Source organism: Antedon mediterranea, chromosome 11 (assembly GCF_964355755.1).
Source record: "Antedon mediterranea chromosome 11, ecAntMedi1.1, whole genome shotgun sequence".
In the NCBI taxonomy this organism is placed as follows: Eukaryota; Metazoa; Echinodermata; class Crinoidea; order Comatulida; family Antedonidae; genus Antedon; species Antedon mediterranea.
This window is the reverse complement of record NC_092680.1, coordinates 8,377,348-8,403,946: the sequence shown is the minus strand read 5'-3', so window position 1 is coordinate 8,403,946 and position 26,599 is coordinate 8,377,348. Positions and strand designations below refer to the sequence as shown.

The following is a 26,599-nucleotide window of genomic DNA, read 5'->3' as shown; positions in this document are numbered from 1 at the left end:
AAAGCCCTCAAAACACATCTATTTCATAAGAAGTAACTCATTGTTGGGTCTGCTGATGTAAAGCGCTTTGATCATTTTACACTAATTTGGAAAAGCGCTATATAAATAAAATAATAATAATAATAAAAATAATAATAATAATTTAGGCATAATAAAAGATTTTCCAGGATAGCCCAGAAAGCTTCAGCGATCCTTTTAGGGGTAGGAATAATGGCACGATCTAGGCCCACCCAACATTATTTAAAAAACAACTGAAATCTGCTGGTGCAGTACATTGTAACTTTGATTGTAAATGACAAAACTACAAATTACACATATCAAACGTATTCTGGTAATTAATTGTTGTTAGAAAGAAACGTGACGTATTGCTGCAACAGATAAAACTAGAGATCTGGGTTAATAAGATTGTAAACATATAAGCAGACAAATAGCATGCATAACTGTCTATAGAAGTTCATCCAAGGAATGGCACACACGGTTAGTATTCTGGACTTTCTACCCTAATCACATTTTAAATGCACGTGACTATATTACCGATTGTGTACGTTCATATATACAGTATAATTACCAGAATCTATTTACGTGCCGTCAATTAAGACCGATGATAATCTATTATTAGAACTAGCAATTGCTAGCAGAAAGCAATGATTTATTGAACAATTATATGAATGGATTCGGGACAGCGTTTGAAAGCGAATAATTTATAAAAACTTTCTCTCACAAACATTTATCAACAAAGTGATGATGTACGTATAGAAAAAAATATTATTGAAAATAAAACTTTTTTTTTAAATGAAAAAGTTAATTCGGTTTTTGTTTATAAACAAACTTTTGAACAGAATAGTTGAAAAATGTGATGGCGTTAGTTATGCGTGATCAGTAATACACTGACGTAATGCGCAAACGGCATAATACGGAGAAAGATTGTACTGATTGTGGGGGACAAAACAAGTGCTAAACAAGTCTATCAGAGAAGATTTGCTGCTGCTGGTCGACTATAATAACCTGACCAATATTATATTACTTGTTAGTAATATAATGATTAACTTGGCAATGTGTATTCGAATTGCGACGATCGAATAACTTCCTATTTAAATATTTCAATTTAAATATACGTTGTCGGTTTATTTACATTCATAATTAGTGTTTTTCCAATTGATACTGAAGCATCAATCAATAATATTAATACATATAAAGAGGTTTTTATGATGTTTTCTTTAAAAACTTGTTTTATATTATTTGAAGGGGCCTAGCTGCCCTGTCACTGCTGCTACTGGTACCACCGCCGTCATAAAAGGCCTGATACGAGTTTGACCTCTTACAAATTATCTACACTTAATCAATAACAATGACATGTAGCCTATCTGTGATATCTAAGATGGCTCAAGTGCATAGGTATACAGAATTCAATCTATCATTACTGTTAATGAAAACTTGAAATCAAACGAGACATACCATTTGTGTTTGACAGATCGATCGCTCACAAATGCACAAATCAATAACATACATGATTTATATTCACGTCAAATCCACAGTTTGGTCCTTGTTTAATGTTGACAAAATGCTGTTTTAATAATATTTACTGCCTTTCTTTTAAGGTGACAAGTGAAACGAGATATTAAAAGGATCGTTGATTAAAAAGTTACTATATTATGTACTGCCATTATTAATATACAATGTCTATTATAACGTAGGTTACTGTAGTTATGCGTTTATACTATAATGACTACTAACATGTATTTCTTCTCGTAACACGACGTGGCTACGGGATTGTTGCGAGAGCTTAGCGCATGCGCAAATGATTGAGCACACGTATAATCGTGTCTTTTTCCACACTTATAATTATACTGATCTGTTCAGTTATCCCATTTTTTGTTAATGGTTGGCAACACATCTTTGCAAGAATAGAATAACTTACCTGGCGTATTCAGCCATTTTAAAAGCCTTAAACATAACAGTAACAAAAGCTAAACAAATTAAATTATTAGACAATGTTTATGACAATCTGATACATACAGATCAACGCCATAATAATTCTGAAGAGTTTGAAATGATAATTTTGACGATACTTCTATATGAAATTATATGTAGTCCTATGACATTATTCAGAAGTGTTTTTTTATATTAAAGAGGGCAAGATATTTCATAATTTCTTACTGTTATAGGTATGACGACCCAGTGGCCCAGGATGAACACTTCTACCTGCATGCTATATATTTCCTGTTTCTGTTATCTGAACTCATCGGATTCATATTCTTTTTATTAGCCGATTTTCCTAGTGTTATACCTGTAGTAAGTATACAACTGCAACATATGTGGCGAAATGTGAGGCTGTTTCCAAGTATAAATAAAGAAATGGTATGTCATAGATACTTACTTAACTCAGATGAAAGAGTTGAAAAGAATACTTTTACAATATCGATCTGATCAATCAACAAACCACTGTACATTACTGGCTACAAAACAATCTCCTGTCAACGAGTACATGTGTATATATATTTGAATTGTGTACTTCTAATACATTAGTTCTATGTTTGAACTAATATTTGCAGACAATTTACAATTTATGACGGATGACAAAATGTAATGTTGATAGATTACATAAAAACATGTAATGATTAAGAATGATTAGTCTCTGTGCTGACATTAACTGACTCACATTGATCGTAAACTCGTCTTTTTTATATCTGAGTACAGGGATAAAGACAACCGACATGAGCAGATTACCAAAAAAGACTTACTGTACGATCTCTCAAAGGATGCACAGATTAATGTAAATATCCAAAATAAGTCCCAGATGAAACATGTATTTTAAGTTTAGGTCAACCAGAAGTATAACTGATGTAGGATATTAATAATATCGATTGTTTTATAGCAAGTTCCAACTGCAAGCAATCTATACACATTCAGAGCATTAATGAAGATACATTGCAGATCTCTGACGTAACGTCGTCTGTTACTGGTTTTAGCTGCAAATGAATTCTTTCTTAATTAATACATTTAATAGACTGAACTGGTTTCTGCTGCAAAGTGACCACTATCTCCTTACAGGATACATTTAGATAACCTAAGATAATGAATCATATATTAATGACATTGTAACTGGTTTCAGTGTGCATTTAGATAACGAAAGATATTGAACTCTCTGAAAGTGTAACTGGTTACAGCAGTAGAGAAGGAAATGTCAATTTCTAAGGATGCATTTAGATAACGGAAGATACTGAACTATCTGTTAAAGTGTACGGTAACTGCAAAGCAATATTAGTATCTTACAGGGTGCATTTAGATAACGGAAGATACTGAACTATCTGTGAATGTGTAACTGCAAAGAAATATCAATCTCTTACAAGGTGCATTTAGATAACGGAAGATACTGAACTATCTGTGAATGTGTAACTGCAAAGAAATATCAATCTCTTACAAGGTGCATTTAGATAACGGAAGATACTGAACTATCTGTCAAAGTGTAACTGCAAAAAAATATCAATCTCTTACAAGGTGCATTTAGATAACGGAAGATACTGAAATATCTGTCAAAGTGTAACTGCAAAAAAATATCAATCTCTTACAAGGTGCATTTAGATAACGGAAGATACTGAACTATATGTGAATGTGTAACTGCAAAGAAATATCAATCTCTTACAAGGTGCATTTAGATAACGGAAGATACTGAACTATATGTGAATGTGTAACTGCAAAAAAATATCAATCTCTTACAAGATGCATTTAGATAACGGAAGATACTGAACTATCTGTCAAAGTGTAACTGCAAAAAAATATCAATCTGTTACAAGGTGCATTTAGATAACGGAAGATACTGAACTATCTGTCAAAGTGTAACTGCAAAAAAATATCAATCTCTTACAAGGTGCATTTAGATAACGGAAGATACTGAACTATCTGTGAATGTGTAACTGCAAAGAAATATCAATCTGTTACAGGGTGCATTTAGATAACGGAAGATACTGAACTATATGTGAATGTGTAACTGCAAAGAAATATCAATCTCTTACAGGATGCATTTAGATAACGGAAGATACTGAAATATCTGTTAAAGTGTAACTGCAAAGAAATATCAATCTCTTACAAGGTGCATTTAGATAACGGAAGATACTGAACTATATGTGAATGTGTAACTGCAAAGAAATATCAATCTCTTACAAGGTGCATTTAGATAACGGAAGATACTGAAATATCTGTCAAAGTGTAACTGCAAAAAAATATCAATCTCTTACAAGGTGCATTTAGATAACGGAAGATACTGAAATATCTGTCAAAGTGTAACTGCAAAAAAATATCAATCTCTTACAAGGTGCATTTAGATAACGGAAGATACTGAACTATATGTGAATGTGTAACTGCAAAGAAATATCAATCTCTTACAAGGTGCATTTAGATAACGGAAGATACTGAACTATCTGTCAAAGTGTAACTGCAAAAAAATATCAATCTCTTACAAGGTGCATTTAGATAACGGAAGATACTGAAATATCTGTCAAAGTGTAAATGCAAAGAAATATCAATCTCTTACAAGGTGCATTTAGATAACGGAAGATACTGAACTATCTGTGAATGTGTAACTGCAAAGAAATATCAATCTCTTACAAGGTGCATTTAGATAACGGAAGATACTGAACTATCTGTCAAAGTGTAACTGCAAAAAAATATCAATCTCTTACAAGGTGCATTTAGATAACGGAAGATACTGAACTATCTGTGAATGTGTAACTGCAAAGAAATATCAATCTCTTACAAGGTGCATTTAGATAACGGAAGATACTGAAATATCTGTCAAAGTGTAACTGCAAAGAAATATCAATCTCTTACAAGGTGCATTTAGATAACGGAAGATACTGAAATATCTGTCAAAGTGTAACTGCAAAGAAATATCAATCTCTTACAAGGTGCATTTAGATAACGGAAGATACTGAACTATATGTGAATGTGTAACTGCAAAGAAATATCAATCTCTTACAAGGTGCATTTAGATAACGGAAGATACTGAAATATCTGTCAAAGTGTAAATGCAAAGAAATATCAATCTGTTACAAGGTGCATTTAGATAACGGAAGATACTGAAATATCTGTCAAAGTGTAACTGCAAAAAAATATCAATCTCTTACAAGATGCATTTAGATAACGGAAGATACTGAACTATCTGTCAAAGTGTAACTGCAAAAAAATATCAATCTCTTACAAGGTGCATTTAGATAACGGAAGATACTGAAATATCTGTCAAAGTGTAACTGCAAAAAAATATCAATCTCTTACAAGGTGCATTTAGATAACGGAAGATACTGAACTATATGTGAATGTGTAACTGCAAAGAAATATCAATCTCTTACAAGGTGCATTTAGATAACGGAAGATACTGAACTATATGTGAATGTGTAACTGCAAAAAAATATCAATCTCTTACAAGATGCATTTAGATAACGGAAGATACTGAACTATCTGTCAAAGTGTAACTGCAAAAAAATATCAATCTCTTACAAGGTGCATTTAGATAACGGAAGATACTGAAATATCTGTCAAAGTGTAACTGCAAAAAAATATCAATCCCTTACAAGGTGCATTTAGATAACGGAAGATACTGAACTATATGTGAATGTGTAACTGCAAAGAAATATCAATCTCTTACAAGGTGCATTTAGATAACGGAAGATACTGAAATATCTGTCAAAGTGTAAATGCAAAGAAATATCAATCTGTTACAAGGTGCATTTAGATAACGGAAGATACTGAAATATCTGTCAAAGTGTAACTGCAAAGAAATATCAATCTCTTACAAGGTGAATTTAGATAACGGAAGATACTGAACTATATGTGAATGTGTAACTGCAAAGAAATATCAATCTCTTACAAGGTGCATTTAGATAACGGAAGATACTGAACTATATGTGAATGTGTAACTGCAAAGAAATATCAATCTCTTACAAGGTGCATTTAGATAACGGAAGATACTGAAATATCTGTCAAAGTGTAAATGCAAAGAAATATCAATCTCTTACAAGGTGCATTTAGATAACGGAAGATACTGAACTATATGTGAATGTGTAACTGCAAAGAAAATATCAATCTCTTACAAGGTGCATTTAGATAACGGAAGATACTGAAATATCTGTCAAAGTGTAAATGCAAAGAAATATCAATCTCTTACAAGGTGCATTTAGATAACGGAAGATACTGAAATATCTGTCAAAGTGTAAATGCAAAGAAATATCAATCTCTTACAAGGTGCATTTAGATAACGGAAGATACTGAACTATCTGTGAATGTGTAACTGCAAAGAAATATCAATCTCTTACAAGGTGCATTTAGATAACGGAAGATACTGAAATATCTGTCAAAGTGTAAATGCAAAGAAATATCAATCTCTTACAAGGTGCATTTAGATAACGGAAGATACTGAAATATCTGTGAATGTGTAACTGCAAAGAAATATCAATCTCTTACAAGGTGCATTTAGATAACGGAAGATACTGAAATATCTGTGAATGTGTAACTGCAAAGAAATATCAATCTCTTACAAGGTGCATTTAGATAACGGAAGATACTGAAATATCTGTCAAAGTGTAACTGCAAAGAAATATCAATCTCTTACAAGGTGCATTTAGATAACGGAAGATACTGAAATATCTGTGAATGTGTAACTGCAAAAAAAATATCAATCTCTTACAAGGTGCATTTAGATAACGGAAGATACTGAAATATCTGTTAAAGTGTAACTGCAAAGAAATATCAATCTCTTACAAGGTGCATTTAGATAACGGAAGATACTGAACTATATGTGAATGTGTAACTGCAAAGAAATATCAATCTCTTACAAGGTGCATTTAGATAACGGAAGATACTGAAATATCTGTCAAAGTGTAAATGCAAAGAAATATCAATCTCTTACAAGGTGCATTTAGATAACGGAAGATACTGAACTATATGTGAATGTGTAACTGCAAAGAAATATCAATCTCTTACAAGGTGCATTTAGATAACGGAAGATACTGAAATATCTGTCAAAGTGTAACTGCAAAAAAATATCAATCTCTTACAAGGTGCATTTAGATAACGGAAGATACTGAACTATATGTGAATGTGTAACTGCAAAAAAAATATCAATCTGTTACAGGGTGCATTTAGATAAGGAAAGATACTGTTTGTTTACTATTTGTGATAATGCAAGTGGTTTCTGCAGAAAAAAAATATCAATTTCTTATAGAATGCATTCAAATAACTAAATAACGGAAGATTTGAACCATGTCCGTGGTGTAACTGGTTACAGTTGCAAAGAAGTATCAATCTCACACAGCGTTCATTCTGATAGTGAAGCTGCTATTTGTCAATATCTTCTACATGATGCATTTAGGATTTGTTTTTATCGTTATGTTCCAGGAATTGCTAATTATCTCTTAAAAGGTAATATCACAAAAATATCATAAAATGATATGCACATACTAACGAGAAATTACGGTAAATAGTAAAACAATATGCATGCATGAAAGACTAAAACTGAATTTATATATACATATTCATATTTAGTTCTTAGGAATACTGTATGAGTAAAGTGGGTAATCTAGTTTGTTTCGCAGCTTCTATTTAAGGTGATTCGAACTCTATCAACTAACGCTTAAACACGTTAGAAACAAAATGTGAACAAACAGTGGTCTTCATTACTCGTGTCCGAACGTCAAAAAAGTATTGCAAACTTTTGTTAGAAATTACTTGAAATGAGAGATGTTACCGTAATTTATCTTGAATGTCCGATGATTACTATGTTTGATTTATACAGCATCTCACTAAGTCCTTATCCCACGAGATGCAGTAGGCATAGACTTATAACATGAATTACTAAAATCTCAAGAACTTAAAATGAAGAAGAATGCTAATTGAAAACCGTGTTGTTTTAATATGATTGGTTAGTAATGATCATCAAAAATTCAGTAGGCTTAATGCTGGAAATGCAGCGTCTCCTCTACTTTAGTAGGCTTACTGTTAGAATATTTAGTCTCTATATTCCCATCTCCTATTCTAGCCAAGATAATGTATTAAACTTTAGAATATGCAATTTTTCATTTAGAATTACATATAAATCGACGAAACTAATGATATTCGCTATGTCTTTTTTTTTCTAAATGATTGTGATTGGTAGACTGTATTCCTTACTTAAGTTTACGGACGGTATCTACTTAACTGTGAGTTCAGTTGGTAAGGTTAGATATCGCACTTTTTTATACCAGTTAACCACCATGAAGTTATTTTCTGAACACTAAAGTGTGGTTCCAACTTTGCCGCAACGCAAGGACGTAAACGCACAATGATTTTGCAAATTTGATCGAACTGTCACTTGTGATTTATCAACTCACTTGCGTTGCGCAGTAAGTGGTTGAATACATTATGCTTACATAACCCGCTTACAATCATTACAGAAACAACTGCACCATCCTGTGTGAATACACACACCTGATAAAAAAAAATCCAAGCATTCAAAACTTAATACTTCAAGATTAAATTTTGTAATTTAAATTGATTTGGGAATAAAATGTAAGTGAATTCTTAATTATATTTGAGATACGGTACAATAAATATGGCTGCCAAACACCTAACATCCCTCACGAAACAGGCTACGGTATATTGAAATGTATAAACAAAAATTAAATATGGAATCACTTTTTAACATGGGAAGAGTTCTCGACCCATACGATGAATTCAACCAGAGCCAGTAAGTAATTATTTTTAGTGTCGAGAAAGAGAGAGAATGGAAAGTTACTATTGCAAACGAAGAATCAAATCGGTGAACTTGTGTAAGGCACAGACATGGCCTTCTCAGCTGTGGTTTATAACTAATGGGAATCTAGAAAACACTAAAGCAGAGAGCATGAACACAAACGAAAATTCCAGATTTCTAAACATCACACAACACAAGGAAAACGAAGTATTACTATTATCTTATGGCTACTTCTCATGAAAGTTCAAACAATGTCTATAGCATAACTAATGTAATTTGACAAGGAGATTTCTCTCTGGAGAAAACAAAAAGGGCAATAAATTTGCACTGAGTAATATTCTTTTTCTGATCACCCTTTTCTCATTAGAAATGCTATTGTAGCGTAACATTAGCTAATTACTAGGTCCAAATCTAACACCTCCAAGATAAGAGCCTACCATGGTGGTGTTTTTAAAACATCTCATGAGCTTTATTCTTATCAGAAAATATCAATGCTATCATTTGGCTCAAAAGATAATGTCTGGCTTTTTTGTTTTGCTGGTAAAACCTTGCATTTTCTATAATTAAATTCTCATATAAATGTAATATCTATCACAGTACAGACTGTACACAAACATTTAAACATAGATTCGATGGCACTATATTATTGATCTTTACTGGGTTCAGTAAGGTAGGCTAAAGTATTATAGTATAGTCCCACAGCTGAACATGGTATAACATATTTCTGTACTGTACATAGTAAGCTCCTACTGTAGTCAATAAATTTCAAAACGATGTATACATAGACCTAATGTGTTTATATATTATGCCAATCCAGTACACAACTGGAACTTCAATGGCGTGTTCAAATCGGATTGGATAACGACTGAAGCTTTTTTGTATTAATACTATATGATAAAATAGAGGAAAGTGAGATTTCCATGGTAAATATTTAATAAATCCCTTAGCAGTGCCAGTTAATTTGATAAACTAATACAATACAATTATGTAATACTCATAATTGTGTCATCTTGGTATGATATAGGACATGAATATTTGATATACATAAATGCAGATATAAAATAATTATCATAAATTGTCAGGTGATCGTCTTTAGGCACTGGATGTGATGGCTTGTAGGAAGAATAATTGCTCTAAATATACTATAAATGTATAAAGCAAGGAACAGATAAAAGGAAAATTGGTGATGCTACGGAAAAAAAGTGATAATTTTAGGAAAACCTGTGAACTCACTGATAATGTACTGTTAAAGTTGAATAAAATAGGATACAACTAACTTTTTGTCTGTCTTTTTTTATAAGTTATATATTAACTTATTTTCTGCCCTCATAACCGACATATTGTACATTTTTTGGCCATGTTGTACTTACCTAGTATTGCATTTTTATTACATACATTTTTGTTGATGGCAGTAGGCAAGACTGTAGCTCACAAAATGTTTGTTATATATTTTAATCATGAAACTAAAGTCAAACTTGTTGTCATCAACAGGTGTGACTCCACTATTACATAGAATTGAAGAATCTAAAATGCAATCCTCTTCACCCTCATCAATAACTTTTGATTAGAAAGAGCTTGTTTACTCTGAATAAACCATTTAGGTTTAATGATCCACAGGTGTAATAAAATGTCTATAAACAAACTTACTTTTCAAGAAATACTTTTTCTTACAAATTAAACTGATACATTGTTTGGCGTTTACAACTGTGTTAACGCAAGGAAGTTAATATGTGTTGAGCGGTTTGCACGATAGTATTCACCTCTGCCATGCCACCATACCCTGAAAATATAAACCAAGAACACAATTAATGACAGATTTAAACATTTGTCTGTCATTTATAATTTCATTCCTTCCTTTATCATCGATTAAATAGAGAGTGATTTAAATAATATGTGGCAACAAACAGTTATTTCTATACATAACACAACCCTTAGGTTGTAAGGCAGCTCCTACTGTAGTTTACTAGCTCATACCACAATTAACAAGTATTCTTCTTATTTTTTTTTTAATAGAGTTTCAAAAAAAATTACTAATACAATAGACCTCCTCCTAGAGAACACCCACTAAAGGCTTGGGGATATTTTCCTGTGAAACAAAGGCAAAATACTATATATTTTAACACTATAAGTCATTCCTAAGGAACACCCCGAAAAGAGGACACTTTCCTGTGGAATTAACAAAGGCAATATAATATAGTTATGCTACGATCAAGAGACACTTTGCTGGGTCTCAAATGTGTCCTCTCAATAGGGGTTCTACTGTGCTAAACTAAATAATAATTTTCAACTTTAAAATTTTCTGTGACACATTCAGGCAGTTAAACACACATAAAATGCCACTGGCATTATGTTTGAAATTGATGCTTGTGAAAACAGTCTGAAGCAGTGTGTATCTTAACGTCAGTTGCTAAGCCGAATATCAGATATGGCATTTCCAAAAAAATAAAATAAAACCGACAAATTGAATTCATTTGAAATATTAAAACAGGATTGTAAAAATGTAACTTAGATGCAAATATACTGCATCACCTGTTATTATTTTATGTCAAAAAGGAAAAAAATTAAAATAACAATAAAATATTCAATGTCAGATACATATATTTCAGTGCTAAATATTATACTCTATAGATAGGGCGCAATATATTATAATAATACATTACAAGAATTATAGGACTAAACTATTGTATAATATTCATATCAGATACAGTATTTGGAAACAAAACAACATTCTGAAACAAAATATTTTCTTTGAATATTGTTTAATCCATAAAAGAAATCATTTTACCTTTATCTCCACACGCCAGAAGTTTTTCAACACATGGTACTTCAGTATACCCCCACGTTTTTAGGATTTCAACTTGGGTACTAGTCACAGGGTGTTCCCACATGTGTGTATTCATAGCTGGACAGAAAAGTAATGGTTTATTCTTATCCCATGCCCTCACTATACATGTCTAAAAAAAAAAGAGGAAGAGATCAAATTGTAAAAATCTATTATAAGGAATAACAGAGTTTAAGCTGTATTCACATTACACAGGATTCCAGTCAGGTCAAATAAAAAATGAGTATAGTGTGTAAGTGTGACAGCCTGGCGTTTTCTATGCCAAATGACCAAATCTTGGCTATGTGTAAACATATCTTTATCGCTTTGTATTCTTGAAAGAAAAAAAATCCAATTTATTGGTTATCCGAACTTGGCAGATAACCCCTTGATATTGTCGGGATCTTTATTTTTTATTCTTCTTTCTTTCCCCGAATTTTGTGTCATGTGTATCTCTAATTTCTGTCAACATAACATCGTATAACTTTGTCAGAAGATTGACCTGTAACTGTAGATGTGCAGGAAATTGTTATATGACGCGAGAGTCGCGCAGTTACGCCCGATTTTATGACATTTATGGTTGATCATATATTCTGAAAAAAAAATTATTTTTCAATGTATGTATGTATACATAATATAAAGAAACTATTTAAAATTTCAAAATTTGCAAAATTAATTTCTAATCAATTTTGCATACATTTCAGGCCATTATGAGCATTTCCAAATGTTCTAATTTGCAATTTGCGCACGCACTTCTGCGCACAGCTCGTACAAAGCGTAGAAAAATGGTTTTTACAATTGATTTTTGGTTTTCATACTTTCTGTATTAGATTACATTTTTTTTGATGAACTTTGATTGAAAAATAACAATGCATGTGCACTTAATAATCGTGTTAAAAAATAGGTAACTTAATGCAAATTTGTGCAAAAATATACCTATTTTTAATCAGTTATAGCTCCTCAGGATGGCTGGTGACCCTCACTTTTTAAATTTTATTATGGAAGCCGATGAGTTTTAGATATCAATTCATGTAAAATTTATATCTACCGGATGTTTTGACGTCACCGTATGGCCACTTGAATTTTAAAAATAGGATTTTTATTCGCTTTAGTACTAGTTAATCTTATTTAATAGAGCGCAGTGGGCTTATGCTTACACCATTTCGCCCTAAATTTCTCAATCAATTCTCTTTCACATGCGTTACATCATTAAAAAAAATTAGAATAACGTGACTTGCTTAATTTCATCTTTACAGTATATTTCAATCTGTCATTAAAAGTGACCAGCATAATTAAAGCTAAATCTAAAAGCTGTTGAATTGTAGATATGAATTCATATAAAACATTTATAAAAAGATCTAACTTAAATGGCTTTTTTATCTAAATTAGTACATATGTGTCTCTCCAAAAATAACATACTTCCATCGCGAAACCAGTCATAACAATAAGATTTGCGACAAAAGTACAAAATAGCTGTATTTCAAAAGCAATAGTGTGAAAAAAATATTTTTCAAAACGCAAACAGATTTTTTTTTTCCTACAAGAAAAAAAAATACTATTAAACAATCGTTTAATAGTGCGTACTATTGCACGCCATGTGACCCACAATTGTCCAACCAAATGACAGGAATTTATTTAAGTGTTATATAAGTTTCATCTATGCTACACTATAACATATACAGTGTATTCTGTAAACTGTTATAATACCGCAATGATATATGTACAATTCAGCACTGTAAACATATTTAATTCATGTCATAGGATGGCATAATAATTGTCGAACGTTCATATATTTTAACGTACTGTATATGCATGTTGCATTTCTGCGGACAACCCGAACTCATCACAGTGATGCAAATATACTGTAGTTATTTATTAGTTATAATATTAATAATAAATTCAAACCATTTATTGTACTGTATTATACTCTGTTTGACCATGAATAAATACAATAATTGTATCTAAATATCTATACTTAAAGTAAGGGTTTGTGAAATTAAGGGGTTTAATAAATAAAAGAAAATGGTCATCACGTTGTGAAGGAAGCCTGAAAATGTAAAATGTATCTAATGAGATCTGTATTTTATATCTATGATGAAACCATAAATGATGAAGAAGAATACATTATGTATAAAATACTAATTTATTTAATTAGATTTTTATAGTCTAGACAAACAATCAAGCGTTCACTTTGTTTTATAACACATGTATAATAATAATGAAAACTACAGTACAAAGTATAAAAGCAGTCAATTATAATGGAGTAATATAAACTGATAATGGATTTATAAACCTACCAGTAAATTATCACACAGACCCTGTGAAATCTTTGCTAATGTGTTGGCATCTAGAGGCGCTATCACCATCAGGTCAGCCCATTTCCTAAGTTCAATATGTAAAACTGGGTCAGAAATTTTTGACCATGTCTAAAAAAGAAAAATTGCAAATAATATTAGTGATAACTCATCTACTATTATATCCAAAGGTCAAAAATTGCACTACAAAATTACAATTTTGATGCCTTAATGTAACATATCATTTTAAAACAAATCCCTCTATGATGCGTCATTAAAAATTGAACACTCATTGAATTTGAAAATTGTATACAATATTTTAAAGAGGGGAACTATATAAACTACTCTGTTGAAATGCTGAAAATAAATAAATATGGAAGCAGCAAATAGAAGAAAAGCTACCACAATAAACGAGACTGAAACGTAAGCAACATTGTCTGCATAATAAGATTTCATGTGTGCAAAGTGTTTTATTAATAAAGATGAATTGTCCAGTAAAAATAGTCACTTATGCACTATCCAAAATACTGTAGAAAATTGATTGTATTCAAGGATATAAACTTGTTTAAGAAGCTTGCCCTGGTTTTTAAATGTAAGGTATTTGAAATGGCATACTTGTCACCATAGATTTCAAACAAATCATGTGCAAAATGACAAGGTTTGAATGACCTGAGGCTGCATGTATCAATAGATAGCATGTTATTATTATATTGTCATAACTGTAGATATTCGCTACACATGAATGAGTGTTCGAGGCTGGGGAATTGCAAGCTACAAAGCTACCTGTATGGGTTTTAAGATTATTTATCATCCAAAATTGCTTGGTGTGGAACAAGACTTCCACAGTGAAGATTAAACTTAGCTACCTTATACTGTACTTACTACCAAATTTATTCAATTAAATCTTAGGTTGGGAAAATATTGTTTATTTTATATAAAATATAAAATTATCTTGTCTCGAAATATGATACAATAAAACTTTGTTGTCACAACAGCACAAAACAGTCATGAAATTGTCCCTTATGTACACTAAGTGAACATGTAAAATGTTATCAGCTAATTTGTAACGTAATGTTTAAAATCTTTATTTGAAATCATTTTTTTTTTTAAATTGCAAAATGTACTTTTAAAATAGGAAACTCTTTAATATATACAAATTTAAAAACAAAGTAGTCATTCATGGTTGAACTAATTCAGTGATAAGAGATGCATGCCGCTAAAATGGTTTTATCTCATTTGTCTTTTCTAGTAAGGTTTACTTTTAAGAGGCCTTATCTATCCTACCAGCGCCCTGTTAAATTAGAGTACTTTAATCGTTCAAATTCTCTGTTTAAAAGTCCTCTTTGACTATTCACTCGTCCCTTTTTCGTTTTGGTTGTCAATTTGTATTGTCCCCCTGAAAAATAATTTTTACATTTTTTTTTTGAATGTCATTTTAATGTCACATAATAGTTATCCACTTTGGATCTAAACAAAATTTAATTACCTGAAAAAACTGTAATTCAAATAAAAAAATTGTCAAATTGGCTGCCAGCCAATGGATTTTTGGTTGAATTTAACCATTTATCATGTTATTTTATAGGTCAACAACATTTTTCATCTGTTTTTTTTTCTACAGAAGTGATTAACTTCATTAAAACTACAAAATAACCTATTCAAAGTCTGATTTAATTAATCTTCATTTTTCATGTTTTTGGGGGACAATATATCTTTAAGCTCTGTCTACTATCAAACTAGTTTGACAAAAAAAGTGTGATGTGCCCAAATGTGGTAGTGATACACCCCAATATGGTAGTGATATGACTTCATCATGTCCATAGGAACATAAACGTATACAAGGTAATGATTATTCCTTTTTGTACAGTACTATTTGTATGTGACAATTCATTTTATTATTTTTACAGTTTATATTTTTATTATTGGGAAGATGTTTAGTTTAAGTATGAACAGGAGTAAATCAGTATTATTACTATGAAATATTTTTAATATATATTTTGAAATTACTTTATTTTGAAGAGCATAACAAATGAGACTTAAAAGTTACTTTTCTACTATCACTATCACACGTCACATTAGATTGATTAAATGACAGATTTGTTTGATTTTGTTAGAAACGTGGCGTGTACCTGTAACATTTACATTCACATCTTTCATGTTTCTAAACATTCATTTTGATGGCATGAAAATTGCTGACTTTAACAGAAAGTTCAAATTGTTGAATCGCATAAAAAAAATGTATTAATAATTTTGACATACACGCCAATTATTTTCACAACACTGTCACCTTTGAAAATAGAACTGAATTTTACTTTTCATTAAAATGAAAACAACAATTAAATGCATAATTTTACAATGTTACTATTTTGTGTGTACATTCAATGTGGAGAGCCTCTTGACTGTTATTTCATTTTAGGTATTCTTGCCTCATTGTACATTTAGTTTTTGTTGCCATGTTATTGTTGATCAACATAAAATAAATGATATGACAACTGGAAGTGAGACATTTCAACTTTATAAATGTTGGTTCAACTTTATACAACACACTACATCTCCAATAATTGATGAATTTTAGACAAAACATGTCTAGAGTTTAACAATCAATGTGTGTTCATATGTTCCTGAGAACGTGCAGATTGACATTTCAACTCAATACAATACAATTGTTGTTGGAGTTGTTGATAGCCGAGTGGTTAGGACACTTGACTGTCATACAGATAGACCCGGGTTCAATTCCCGACAACTCCCAGTCCACTCAGCTGTAAATGAGTACCTGGTTGAAAATACTAGGGAGAAAAAAGGCGGCGTGGAAAGGAACTGGCCACCCTACCACATAATGCCGAGGCTTAGTACAATGAGCTCCTAACAGCTCATTCCCCTACGTTCAGAGAACACGCGACTCACCTTTACCTTTACAATACAATACAATAGCTGAGTAGTGAAACATTGTGAATTTGAACAAGCTGAATATACTGTGATTGGTCTAATAAATATAAGGGTGATATGTAATGATGATATATTTTAGTAGTGAAGATGATTTAATACACATAATGAAGAATTGTTAAGTACTGTGACACTAATCAAATTTAAACATACAGTACATAACAAAATTAAATTTACAAATTAAGATTGATTTGTGAATGTATAAAGCTTGCAACATTAATACACCTGTATGGATCGTTGAATTAAATGTCATTTGAACCTTTGTAACATACCGTCCATTCATCTTCATCCCGAAACAACCGTACATCAAGTTCATCAGGATTAAAGAAATGGGTTGAATGATTTGTACAAACAACTTGGACATCTACCTAAGAAAGCATTTAATAAAATTTAAATCAGGGGTGGATACTAAGTGAGTGCAGACAGTGCTGCTTTACAAATACACTTGTAATAAATACAAAGTTCTAAAAATCATTTGTGCCCAATGGCTTGTACACTGCATGATGGGATTGAAATTCAGTTTACATTTGCACTTGTATCATTTTATCATTTTCGGAAAATGCCACCATTTTATTAAATACAGTATGAAAAATCAACAGAGAATATGCTATTATTTCTTTCAGTGTTGGTCTCAGAGTGACTTTTCGTTTTCAAAGATGTACCACATAACTTAATGTAGCTGCCGAGCAAAAAAAAAAATATATGAGCATGTACAGAATGACTTTTAGACTCAATAGCTGTGTAGTTACAGGACACTTTGTGAAAATGAATGGTTGATATTTAACAAGAAATAAGTTCTGTATAATCCATGCAGCATTGTTGACCACAAAGTAATGAAATAATCAAGGTAGTACCTGGTTAAGCTTGCACAATTCAGTGATTATTTGAGGTATTTTTATGGCAGCCACACTTCCTGTACAACCAACCAGAACACGTTGCTGCACTGGCTTCTTGACAGTTTCACTTGATGGAACATTCTCTTCATCCATCTAAATCTGTAGAAATTAAAAATGATAAATATCACAGTCTAAAATTATACAGATATTTATTCCTCAAAGTATTAAATAAACCATTTTTAAGTAGTGTGGGCGTCAGTGTAAGAGCCTGCTATCATATTTTACTTTTTAATATTAGGATTAAAATTTGATTTATTTTCTATTCAAGGATACACACTGTGTTTGTTTAAATAATGAATGCACATTTTATTAATTTTTTGCTATGATATTTTCTTTTCTAAAGCCAAAATATAAGAAAACCGATAATTCTGCTTAAAGTGTTTAAGTTATAAAAGGTGAATAAACGATGATATATTACTATTTAACACCAAGTCTTCGCCTAACACTAGGCAGGGAAATATTACCCATAAATCATTAAAAATTTAAAGAAAAATTCAATTTAATCCAGCATGTGTTAGCGTCCATTGCAAAACAACCATTGGACGATTACTGCAGGTAAATTATTAGGGCAGTTTCTGCTCATCTGTTTTAAAAGTTGTTAGGAACTTGTCAAACGATGACAACGATTTCACGCAAACTCCTCAAGATTCTAAAGTGAAGGCTTACATCGCAATCAATGAGGGAGTTTTCAAATGTCACAGGATAATCTGGCGTACATCAAATGGGACTTGATACAGACAGCATTATGAAAATTCCATCGACAATTAATCCAACAGTAAGATTTTGTGTAAATAACTACAATTTTTCACGTCAAATTGTAAGCTTGGTCAATTGCAGTTCAACGAAAATTAATTTTTGCAGTCAGCTTGATTTACTGGTTTGTTAATGAAACCCATGTACAGTTAAAAAACAACCCTACCTGCGAATTTACAATATTCTACATTACAAGAAAGCAAAGTACTACAAGCAATATTAATATTTTATATTTTTGTAAACATACAAACTACTTACTGTAAACATTAACAGAATACACAATACTTAAGTATTAATGCACACTTCTACAAAATAACGATCTAAGATTTCCGGCAAAAAAGATGACAAACGCTCTGAACTGGAAAACAAACAAAAAATTAATTTAGATAGTGGAATTAAAAAATAATGTTTTAAATCCTTTTTAAAAAGATTTGTATGGAAATTACTATTATAAAGTAGCTATATAATAAGGATTACTGTCTTACAATTGAAATAAATCTGAATTTATATCTACTTTCTAAAAGCAAATGAGAAAGATTTGTCATCTAATTTCGATAAAGAAGATTTTTATAGAAATTAAGTCCTATTAATAATAAAAGTAGCAAAAATAAGGATTAAAAATCCAAATAGATATTAATTTTTTTAAAGCTCTGTCTACACTATCAAACATTATGTGACAAAAAGTGTGATGTGCCCATATATGGACATGATGATGTCATATCACTACCATATTTGGGAAAATCACACTTTTTTTGTTAAAATAGTTTGATAGTGTAGACAGAGCTTTAGGAATATAATGTATATCCTCCTTCTAAAACATGAACTTTTGTCATAAATAATAAGTGTTTATACAAATATTGATCAAGACATTTGAAATCTACAGCTGAGTACTCATATTTTGTTGTTAAAAATGTTTAGTTATTTGGATGTAAAGACTTTTTTTTTAAGAAACTAAGAATTATTGGAAAAATTTATCAATAATAAAAATAGGAAAAAATAGTATTGCACATTGTAATTTGAAGCTGAAATATGAGATGATATAATTCAGGTCAGTAACATGAAAATGTACTAGTTCACTAACTTTGGTAAAAATATAAAATTGCTATTGTGAAGAAAATAAAACTATAGGTCGTATGAGGTTGAAAGGGGGATGATGTTTTGGATCCTTTATTGCCTAATTTCCAATGTTAATCAGTCATAATAATAAATATGTATTAAGAGATAACATTAAATAATGCAGTGGCTACGTCTACACGTAAATGTAATCTACATGATAAATCTATGCCTCCAGCCCTCATAACATAAACAAAAACATCCATATAGGAAAATGGTGAGAAATGTTGACTGGTCAAGAAAGAAAAAATGATACTGCCATACGATGCGTGGATATATTAATAAATTATTCTTTTTTAAAAAGCCATGGGGCGCTAATAGGCATAGTAGTAGCCTGGGGATATATATATTATATATATTTAAACCTAGGCCTGCAGGCACTTTGTTAAAATGGTTTAATTTTAAACTCTGGATTTGTTCCTTATGTACTGTATAAGGAATTAGAACTACTTAATAGCATATAATAAGTATGGAAAGGTGAAGGTGATGTACAGTACAGTAACATGTAGTATACAGTAGGCCTAGCATTCAACATTTTGTTGTGGCATATAGCGCAGTCGGCTAAAGATGGTGGTAGTCAATGTGTTGTCGTACCCATCCCTTGGCTTTGGCTAGACTCTTTCTTATAGTCAGGAGGCTACAACACAAACAAATACTGTAATTCATAATCAGTCTTGTCCCTGCCTAGAGTCTCACTAGGCCTACACTCGCTAGTTGGGAATTTCTAGACTACTCTACTACAGTACTACTATAGTATATATTTAGTTATCGCCCTACCTAGGCTGGCATTAGAGATGCTGCTTTAGGCCTAGGCTAGCTAGGCCTAGTATAAACAGAAGAGGAGTAAGTAGCTTAGCCAAGTTTCAGTAAGTTCACGTTTGTAGGCTTAAATACTCTTTCTACTGGCTAGGCCTAGGCTAGGCCTAGGCCAGCGCTACAGTTGGTGAGGCATATAGGCCTATCCTAGCCTACTACTATACGGATTCCCCTACTATACTCTAAGTAGGCTAGCATAGGGCCTAGGCTAAGCCTCTAGAGTCACCAGGTAAGGTTTCAAGTGGTAAGGCATAGTCCGTTAATATTCTGTAAAACTACATAGGCCCTAGGACTGACTAAAGATTTATAACCAAAACTGCGTTTACCAATTTCATTTTCTTGTACAAAAACAAAACAAAAACACATGCAACACACGACACGGGTTTAAATGTCAAGGTATAGCGCCTCCAATAGTTTTATAAAGTTAAATGATAAGAGATTATGATTGGATTCAGTTTTCCGTCTGTTATGTACTGTAGTTTAGCTAATTAAATTAGCTGACAATTGATTTGCACGTGCTTCTTATATATAAATTTACGTAAGAGCAAAATTTGGTAAATCGCGCGTTACTTACTCGATGGATATAAAGTTGGTTTATACGTTCGGCACTGGTTTTAACCACCTAATGAAACCCTGTTTACTAATTAAGTTGAGTTAGATAATCATTTATTGACGATTAAAACGAATTTAGGTTCAACGATTTGCTCCAAACAGGGGTGTTTTTACGATCGTGTCTAATGGATGTCGATGATGAAAAATACCTGCACACAATAATACAATAGGGTTGGTGAACATCAGTCCAAAATACGCAGAATTTTTTCCAAAATACGTCAAGTTGAGGGCGCTATACTAATCCAAAATACGCGAGTCTTTCCAAAATACGTCGACTTGAGGGCGCTATTCATTTTCCAAAATACGCGAATTGTCCAAAATACGTCAACTTGAGGGCGCTATTCATTTTCCAAAATACGCGATTTGTCCAAAATACGTCAAGTTGGAACCGCTTGTAATTTTCCAAAAATACGTCAACTTAATTATCCAAAATACGTAAATTGTCCAAAATACGTCAAATTGAGGGCGCTATTCATTTTCCAAAATACGCGATTTGTCCAAAATACGTCAATTTGGGACCGCTAGTACCGTAATTTTCCAAAATACGTCAACTTGAGGGCGCTAATTATTTCCATAAATACGCAATTTCTCCAATATAATTGTTGTGGCACTTGTTCCAAAATACTTCAACTTGAGGTTACTATTAATTTTCTAAAATTAGGAAAATTATCCAACTTAAAACAAGTTTTGTAGCGCTATTAATTTTCTACAATAAGAAAGATATCCGACATACCCTCCAACTTGAAGTCACAGTTTTCCAAAATACGCGAATTTTCCAAAAAAATCTTCGAAACTTCAAAACGCGAGGCTTTTCAAAAATACTATAAAATTACATTTAGATCTCTCTCGCTTAACCTAACCATTTTGAACTTTAACTAACTGTTTTAACTATGGGTATTTTGCCGACGTTTTCGTGTAAAAAAATAATTACTTTACTTCTTCTAACCAATTATTGATATTATTTTAATTACAATACCATATACCTTTTTATTATTTTAATTATATAAACTAACTATTGTGTTAGAATTCAGATTAGGTAACTTGTATTAGACCATAAGTACATTAAATTGAAAGCGATGTTTGTCTGTCGAGCTCGGGAAAAATATCAATTTTGTAGATCATCAAATATATAACACACACCTATGACTATACTTGTACATGTTGTTTTTGTAGCCGGTTTATGCCTCATTTAAACTAGCTACGTCTGGCAATGCAATCGTACATCGTTCAGACATTAGTAACGTATGTTATAGGCACTGTGTCTATTGACTGATGTTGGCATATATTTGTTTTCATTCAGTAATAAATGATTACATTGAAAAATAATAATTGGCTACTCTATGACATTTTATTTACAAAAAATTCTGCCTTCCAATAATTTCATTTATAACTAAAATTTACTTGTTTGTTTTACTCTCTAAGAAATACATTAAATTGTAATTTTACCTTACACTCTCAATGACACATTTGGAAAGGCTCTTGTATTTTGGAAACAAGTTTGCCGCCCTCAAGTTGACGTATTTTGGAAAATTACTAGCAGTCCCAAATTGACGTATAATAATACGCTGTGGCTAAAGTTACGGTACCGTATTCTAACTTCTGTTTACTAAAGGTACGGTAAAATTGCATTACGTCATAATCAGCCAATATGGTGCTGGTACGTGTGTGACAGGACTTTCGATTTTTTTTCATATCGCGTCTGTTGTATCAAAGATAGTGCACTATCTTTGGTTGTATGTAGACAATTCCTGTCGGCGGCGCCAGGCTGCATGGATGTGTGTGCGCTGATCGGAGGGTTTTATTTTTATTCCAAATGGCCTTTAGGCCTATATTTTTTATTAAACTTTGTTTACAATGGTGACCACAAACAACAAGCAAATGCGGACAATAAAGGGGCCCTCAAATACTATGATTTTTAGACAGTAGCCCCAGGTCTGAGTCACAGAAATCAGCGCACACATGCAGCTGGCCCCCAGCCTGGCATCGCTTTCCCTCTACACAAACAAACAAACTCATATAATGAGGTACGTAGTAAGTAGGCCTAGGCCTCTTTTGAAACGGTTTTCTGTATTCTAGAATTAAAATCAACATGTTTTGGCTTTTCAATAATAATAACAGACGTAGGCTACATTTAGTTTTTGTCACACACGACGGCGATAATAGCGATAAATGAAACATAAAGAAAATGCGGTTGATCACTGTTTTCGCGATATGAAAAAAATCCAAAGTCCTTATACGATGACGTCACACCCCATTGGCTGGTTAATGACGTAATGCAATTTTACCGTACCTTTAGTAAACAGAAGTTAGAATACGGTACCGTATCTTTAGCCACGGCGATAATAATACGAGGATGCTTTGCATTTACCTATCTCCTTCTACGATAATTGTTTTTAATAGTTGAAAAAACAGCTCGAGTACAGCATCATAATGTTTTGATTTAATATACGTTTATACAACAAACGTATTCCTTAGCGATGAATGGATGAATTCTCAGGGTGCTAATTTTAGTTTAAACCGTGTCTATGTATTATAGACCTCCTGCGATACGTACATTTGAAATCTCCAATTTTTTTTACGCTGAAATGACTGTGCATTCGAGAACCATCTGTGGGCACGACCACCATCTGGTATAACGTAATTCATCGTTACATCATAAATATGCATGACCGTCATGGAGAAATTGAAAAAAAAAACCCGATAATTTAGAGTCATAAGCGCCTTTTAACATGGTTTATGTTGCTGAAAATGTGTGCGACTTGTTTCGATCACAAAATGTAATGTACATTCCTGTGTGAACTCTGACGACGTGACATACAATTTTTTAAAAGGTAAAAAACGAGGTAAAACCCCGCTGAGTTTTTCGGTGGATCAGCGGAATTGTTACCCTTCAAACAATTAAATGCAATTTCCCAGAGACCTAACAGGTCCATAATCCTAAAAACAATTGTTCTTATCTCAGCTCCAACCATGGCGGATGGGTTGAGACGGACTTGTATGTGTGGCTAAAGTTTCGATCGCCGCAAAATTCTGACATATCTTGTGCTCGTTATAAAGGGACTGCGCTGATTTATTCAGGATCATCAACGCAAGATTATTTACCTCCCCAAAAAATAAATTATAATGCAATTTCCGGTGATCTGAAGTCCATATAGTATAATATTTAACCATGGTGGGGCTGAGGTGTGATATGATGGACTATCATTCATTATTACATTGGTCTAGCTGCTTGGAACTTGGGCCGCGGGTTGGTTCCAGGAAGAGGATTTTAGGCTGCGAAATAAAAAGTTTGCGGGAATCGAACGCTGGCGTAAGTCACCTGTATTCGATCTCGTTATTATTATGTTTAGCGCCCTCAATTTTAAGAATTTTAATTTATTACGTCAGAAAATTAGGAACAAATATAGAATATTTCTAAAGATGTCGATGTCTAGACCAACTTCGAAGTTGGACTAATCCGCCGGGCCTTAGGCATGTGAAGCGGAGTTTTTTTTTAAGTAGAAAAAAAAAACTCACCTAAAACTTTGAAGTCACCTAATAATTTGAAATTGTAACATTATCATATCGTAGTAATTATTGTAATTGTTTTATGAATTATAAAAATATGTAAGATTATTAATTAGGGAGGGGGATTACTGCTACTATAGGGACCTAGCTATATCGGCCCGGAATAATATGTATCAAGTCATTGAAAATAGGGAAGAGTGACACTCTTCCCTGATTGAAAGTTTGTCTCTCTTCTCCATAAAGCAGGAATTACCAGAGGATTTTATTTCAGATGAAGGTGTACTCAAAGTACAAGGATACTGAGCCTTGAAAAACAAATTAATTAAAAAAACTCACTGGTATTAAATTGAATTGAATTGAATTGGAAATTAAAAAATCATAATTAATTACTCTAAGTTGATAATAAAATAAAAATAACGTTCGTATTCAGAATTAGAGGAATCTTGTTCTCTCTACTCTACAAAGGTCCTGTACATTGAGGTTAAATGAGTAACCAATCTGACATATTACATTTGATTTTATACATGCACCAAGAAAAATTCCAATATACGTGTCGTTTCCTGTAATGCTACATGGCTTGCATCGTTCATAATGTCCAATGATCAATACATTTAAGTCGGTTTTCCACTAGGCGAATTTACTCGCGCCAACCCAACGTTTCGCATTAAAAAAAATCCCGCTTCCGCTTTCAATGGTCGACATAATTCATTTCCTTCGCTTCGCAAAAAGTAGAAACAATTCCAGCTAGCAACTGAAGCTTCGTCGCAGAGAGGGATTTGGAAGATGGAAACATTAATACGCATGCGTATATGCAGCTGACGCTTCGATTCACGCAAACAAATTCGCTGAGTGGAAAATCGGCTTTACCACAATGTTTTCGAGAAACAGTGACCATTCCCAAACCTAATTCGACAAAATTAATTTGAAAGTGAGTATCGTAACTCTCGCGTAGTTGAAAAAAAAAACAAGAATGTATATAACTTCTGAATGGGAAACAAATCATAAAATAAATATGTAGTCTCTGAAAAAATTGAAAGAAAACGTTGGAAGATTGATTCATATAACACATTCGGAATTTAGATAATGTTTGATGTTTACATTTTGTTCAATAAGTTAATCAATCGATTTAAACTAATTATCATCACAAAGCAGATACATAATGGGAATATAACTGTAGGTTCCAACACATAAACACTGGAACCTAAGCAACATGGAATCGTTTGAAAGTACACAGTTTGTATACAATTAAAATAAGAAACTCTATTCAGACGGGGCAAACTTTGACCGTGGTTTTAGGACAGTTAAACCTTGTCATATCTGTCAAAAAGAATCAATTCGCATATACGGTATCACGCCTTTCCTTGACGTCAGGTTACAGTGTCGACTATGGCCATTGACCAGGAGTCAACCGCTATGTCCAACGCTTTCCGCTATTTCATGGAGAATTGGTTATGAATAGTGAAAGGGCGAAGAGGTCAGCGTGTCAAGAATTCATTATGATAGAATTTGAAAAATGTTACCATTCCAACGTATACGGTAAAAATGTTTGAAAATTCTTATGATATGGCAAACATAGGCTGGTAAACATTGTAAAGCATACGGTACATGAAATTAAGAGTTCCAGCCTTATTGGCTCTGGTTGTCACCGCGTAAGGGAAATTCTCCAGCTGTTTGTCATGAAATTTGAAAGTTTGAAATTAGGCATCAGGCGTCAGTCGAAGATGATTGACATGGCAATAAAGCTACTTGCTATATTATAAAGTTAATTTAAAGAGATCAACAAGATTAGTAAATTAGCAAAGAAAACATACTTTTATGGGTGGGTAAGGGATTTGTTAATTAAATAATAGAGTTAATCTGAGTCATCTATCAGTTTAATGAAACTGTCAATCGATAGCCCTAAAGGATTTTTGAAAGGCGTCAGTACCCATTAAAAACCCTTTAAGTTTAGGCCTATAGTAATAATTATATTTATCTATTATAAACTAGAGTTAGATACAATATTTTTTTTCCAAAATGTGCCATGCATGTTTATTTTCAAATGTCTATAATCAAATTAAAATTAAACTCTTTCTTTCCATTAAATATTTAATTCGTAATTCATCAGTACAGTATTGATAGAAAC

The 26,599-nt window shown here is 32.2% G+C and overlaps 1 protein-coding gene across 4 annotated transcripts in view; it reads right to left on the bottom strand.

The window, feature by feature from the left end:
- Positions 1-10,275: 10,275 nt before the first annotated feature.
- The window catches only part of LOC140061937 (phosphopantothenoylcysteine decarboxylase-like), a 73,856-nt gene continuing 57,532 nt past the window's right edge, over positions 10,276-26,599 (bottom strand). The window contains exons 1-7 of one of the 4 annotated variants that reach the window (XM_072107941.1): positions 20,682-20,744; positions 18,685-18,784; positions 17,632-17,772; positions 17,050-17,145; positions 13,841-13,969; positions 11,508-11,676; positions 10,276-10,502 (exon numbers count right to left, since the gene is read on the bottom strand). In XM_072107941.1, coding sequence (XP_071964042.1) covers positions 10,432-10,502; positions 11,508-11,676; positions 13,841-13,969; positions 17,050-17,145; positions 17,632-17,766 — 600 coding nt within the window. In that variant the 5' untranslated portion in view covers positions 17,767-17,772; positions 18,685-18,784; positions 20,682-20,744 and the 3' untranslated portion in view covers positions 10,276-10,431. Of the gene's footprint in view, positions 10,503-11,507; positions 11,677-13,840; positions 13,970-17,049; positions 17,146-17,631; positions 17,773-18,339; positions 18,452-18,684; positions 18,785-20,681; positions 20,745-26,599 lie in introns of those variants that run through there. The other 3 variants (XM_072107942.1, XM_072107944.1, XM_072107943.1) reach the window with 3 other exon arrangements.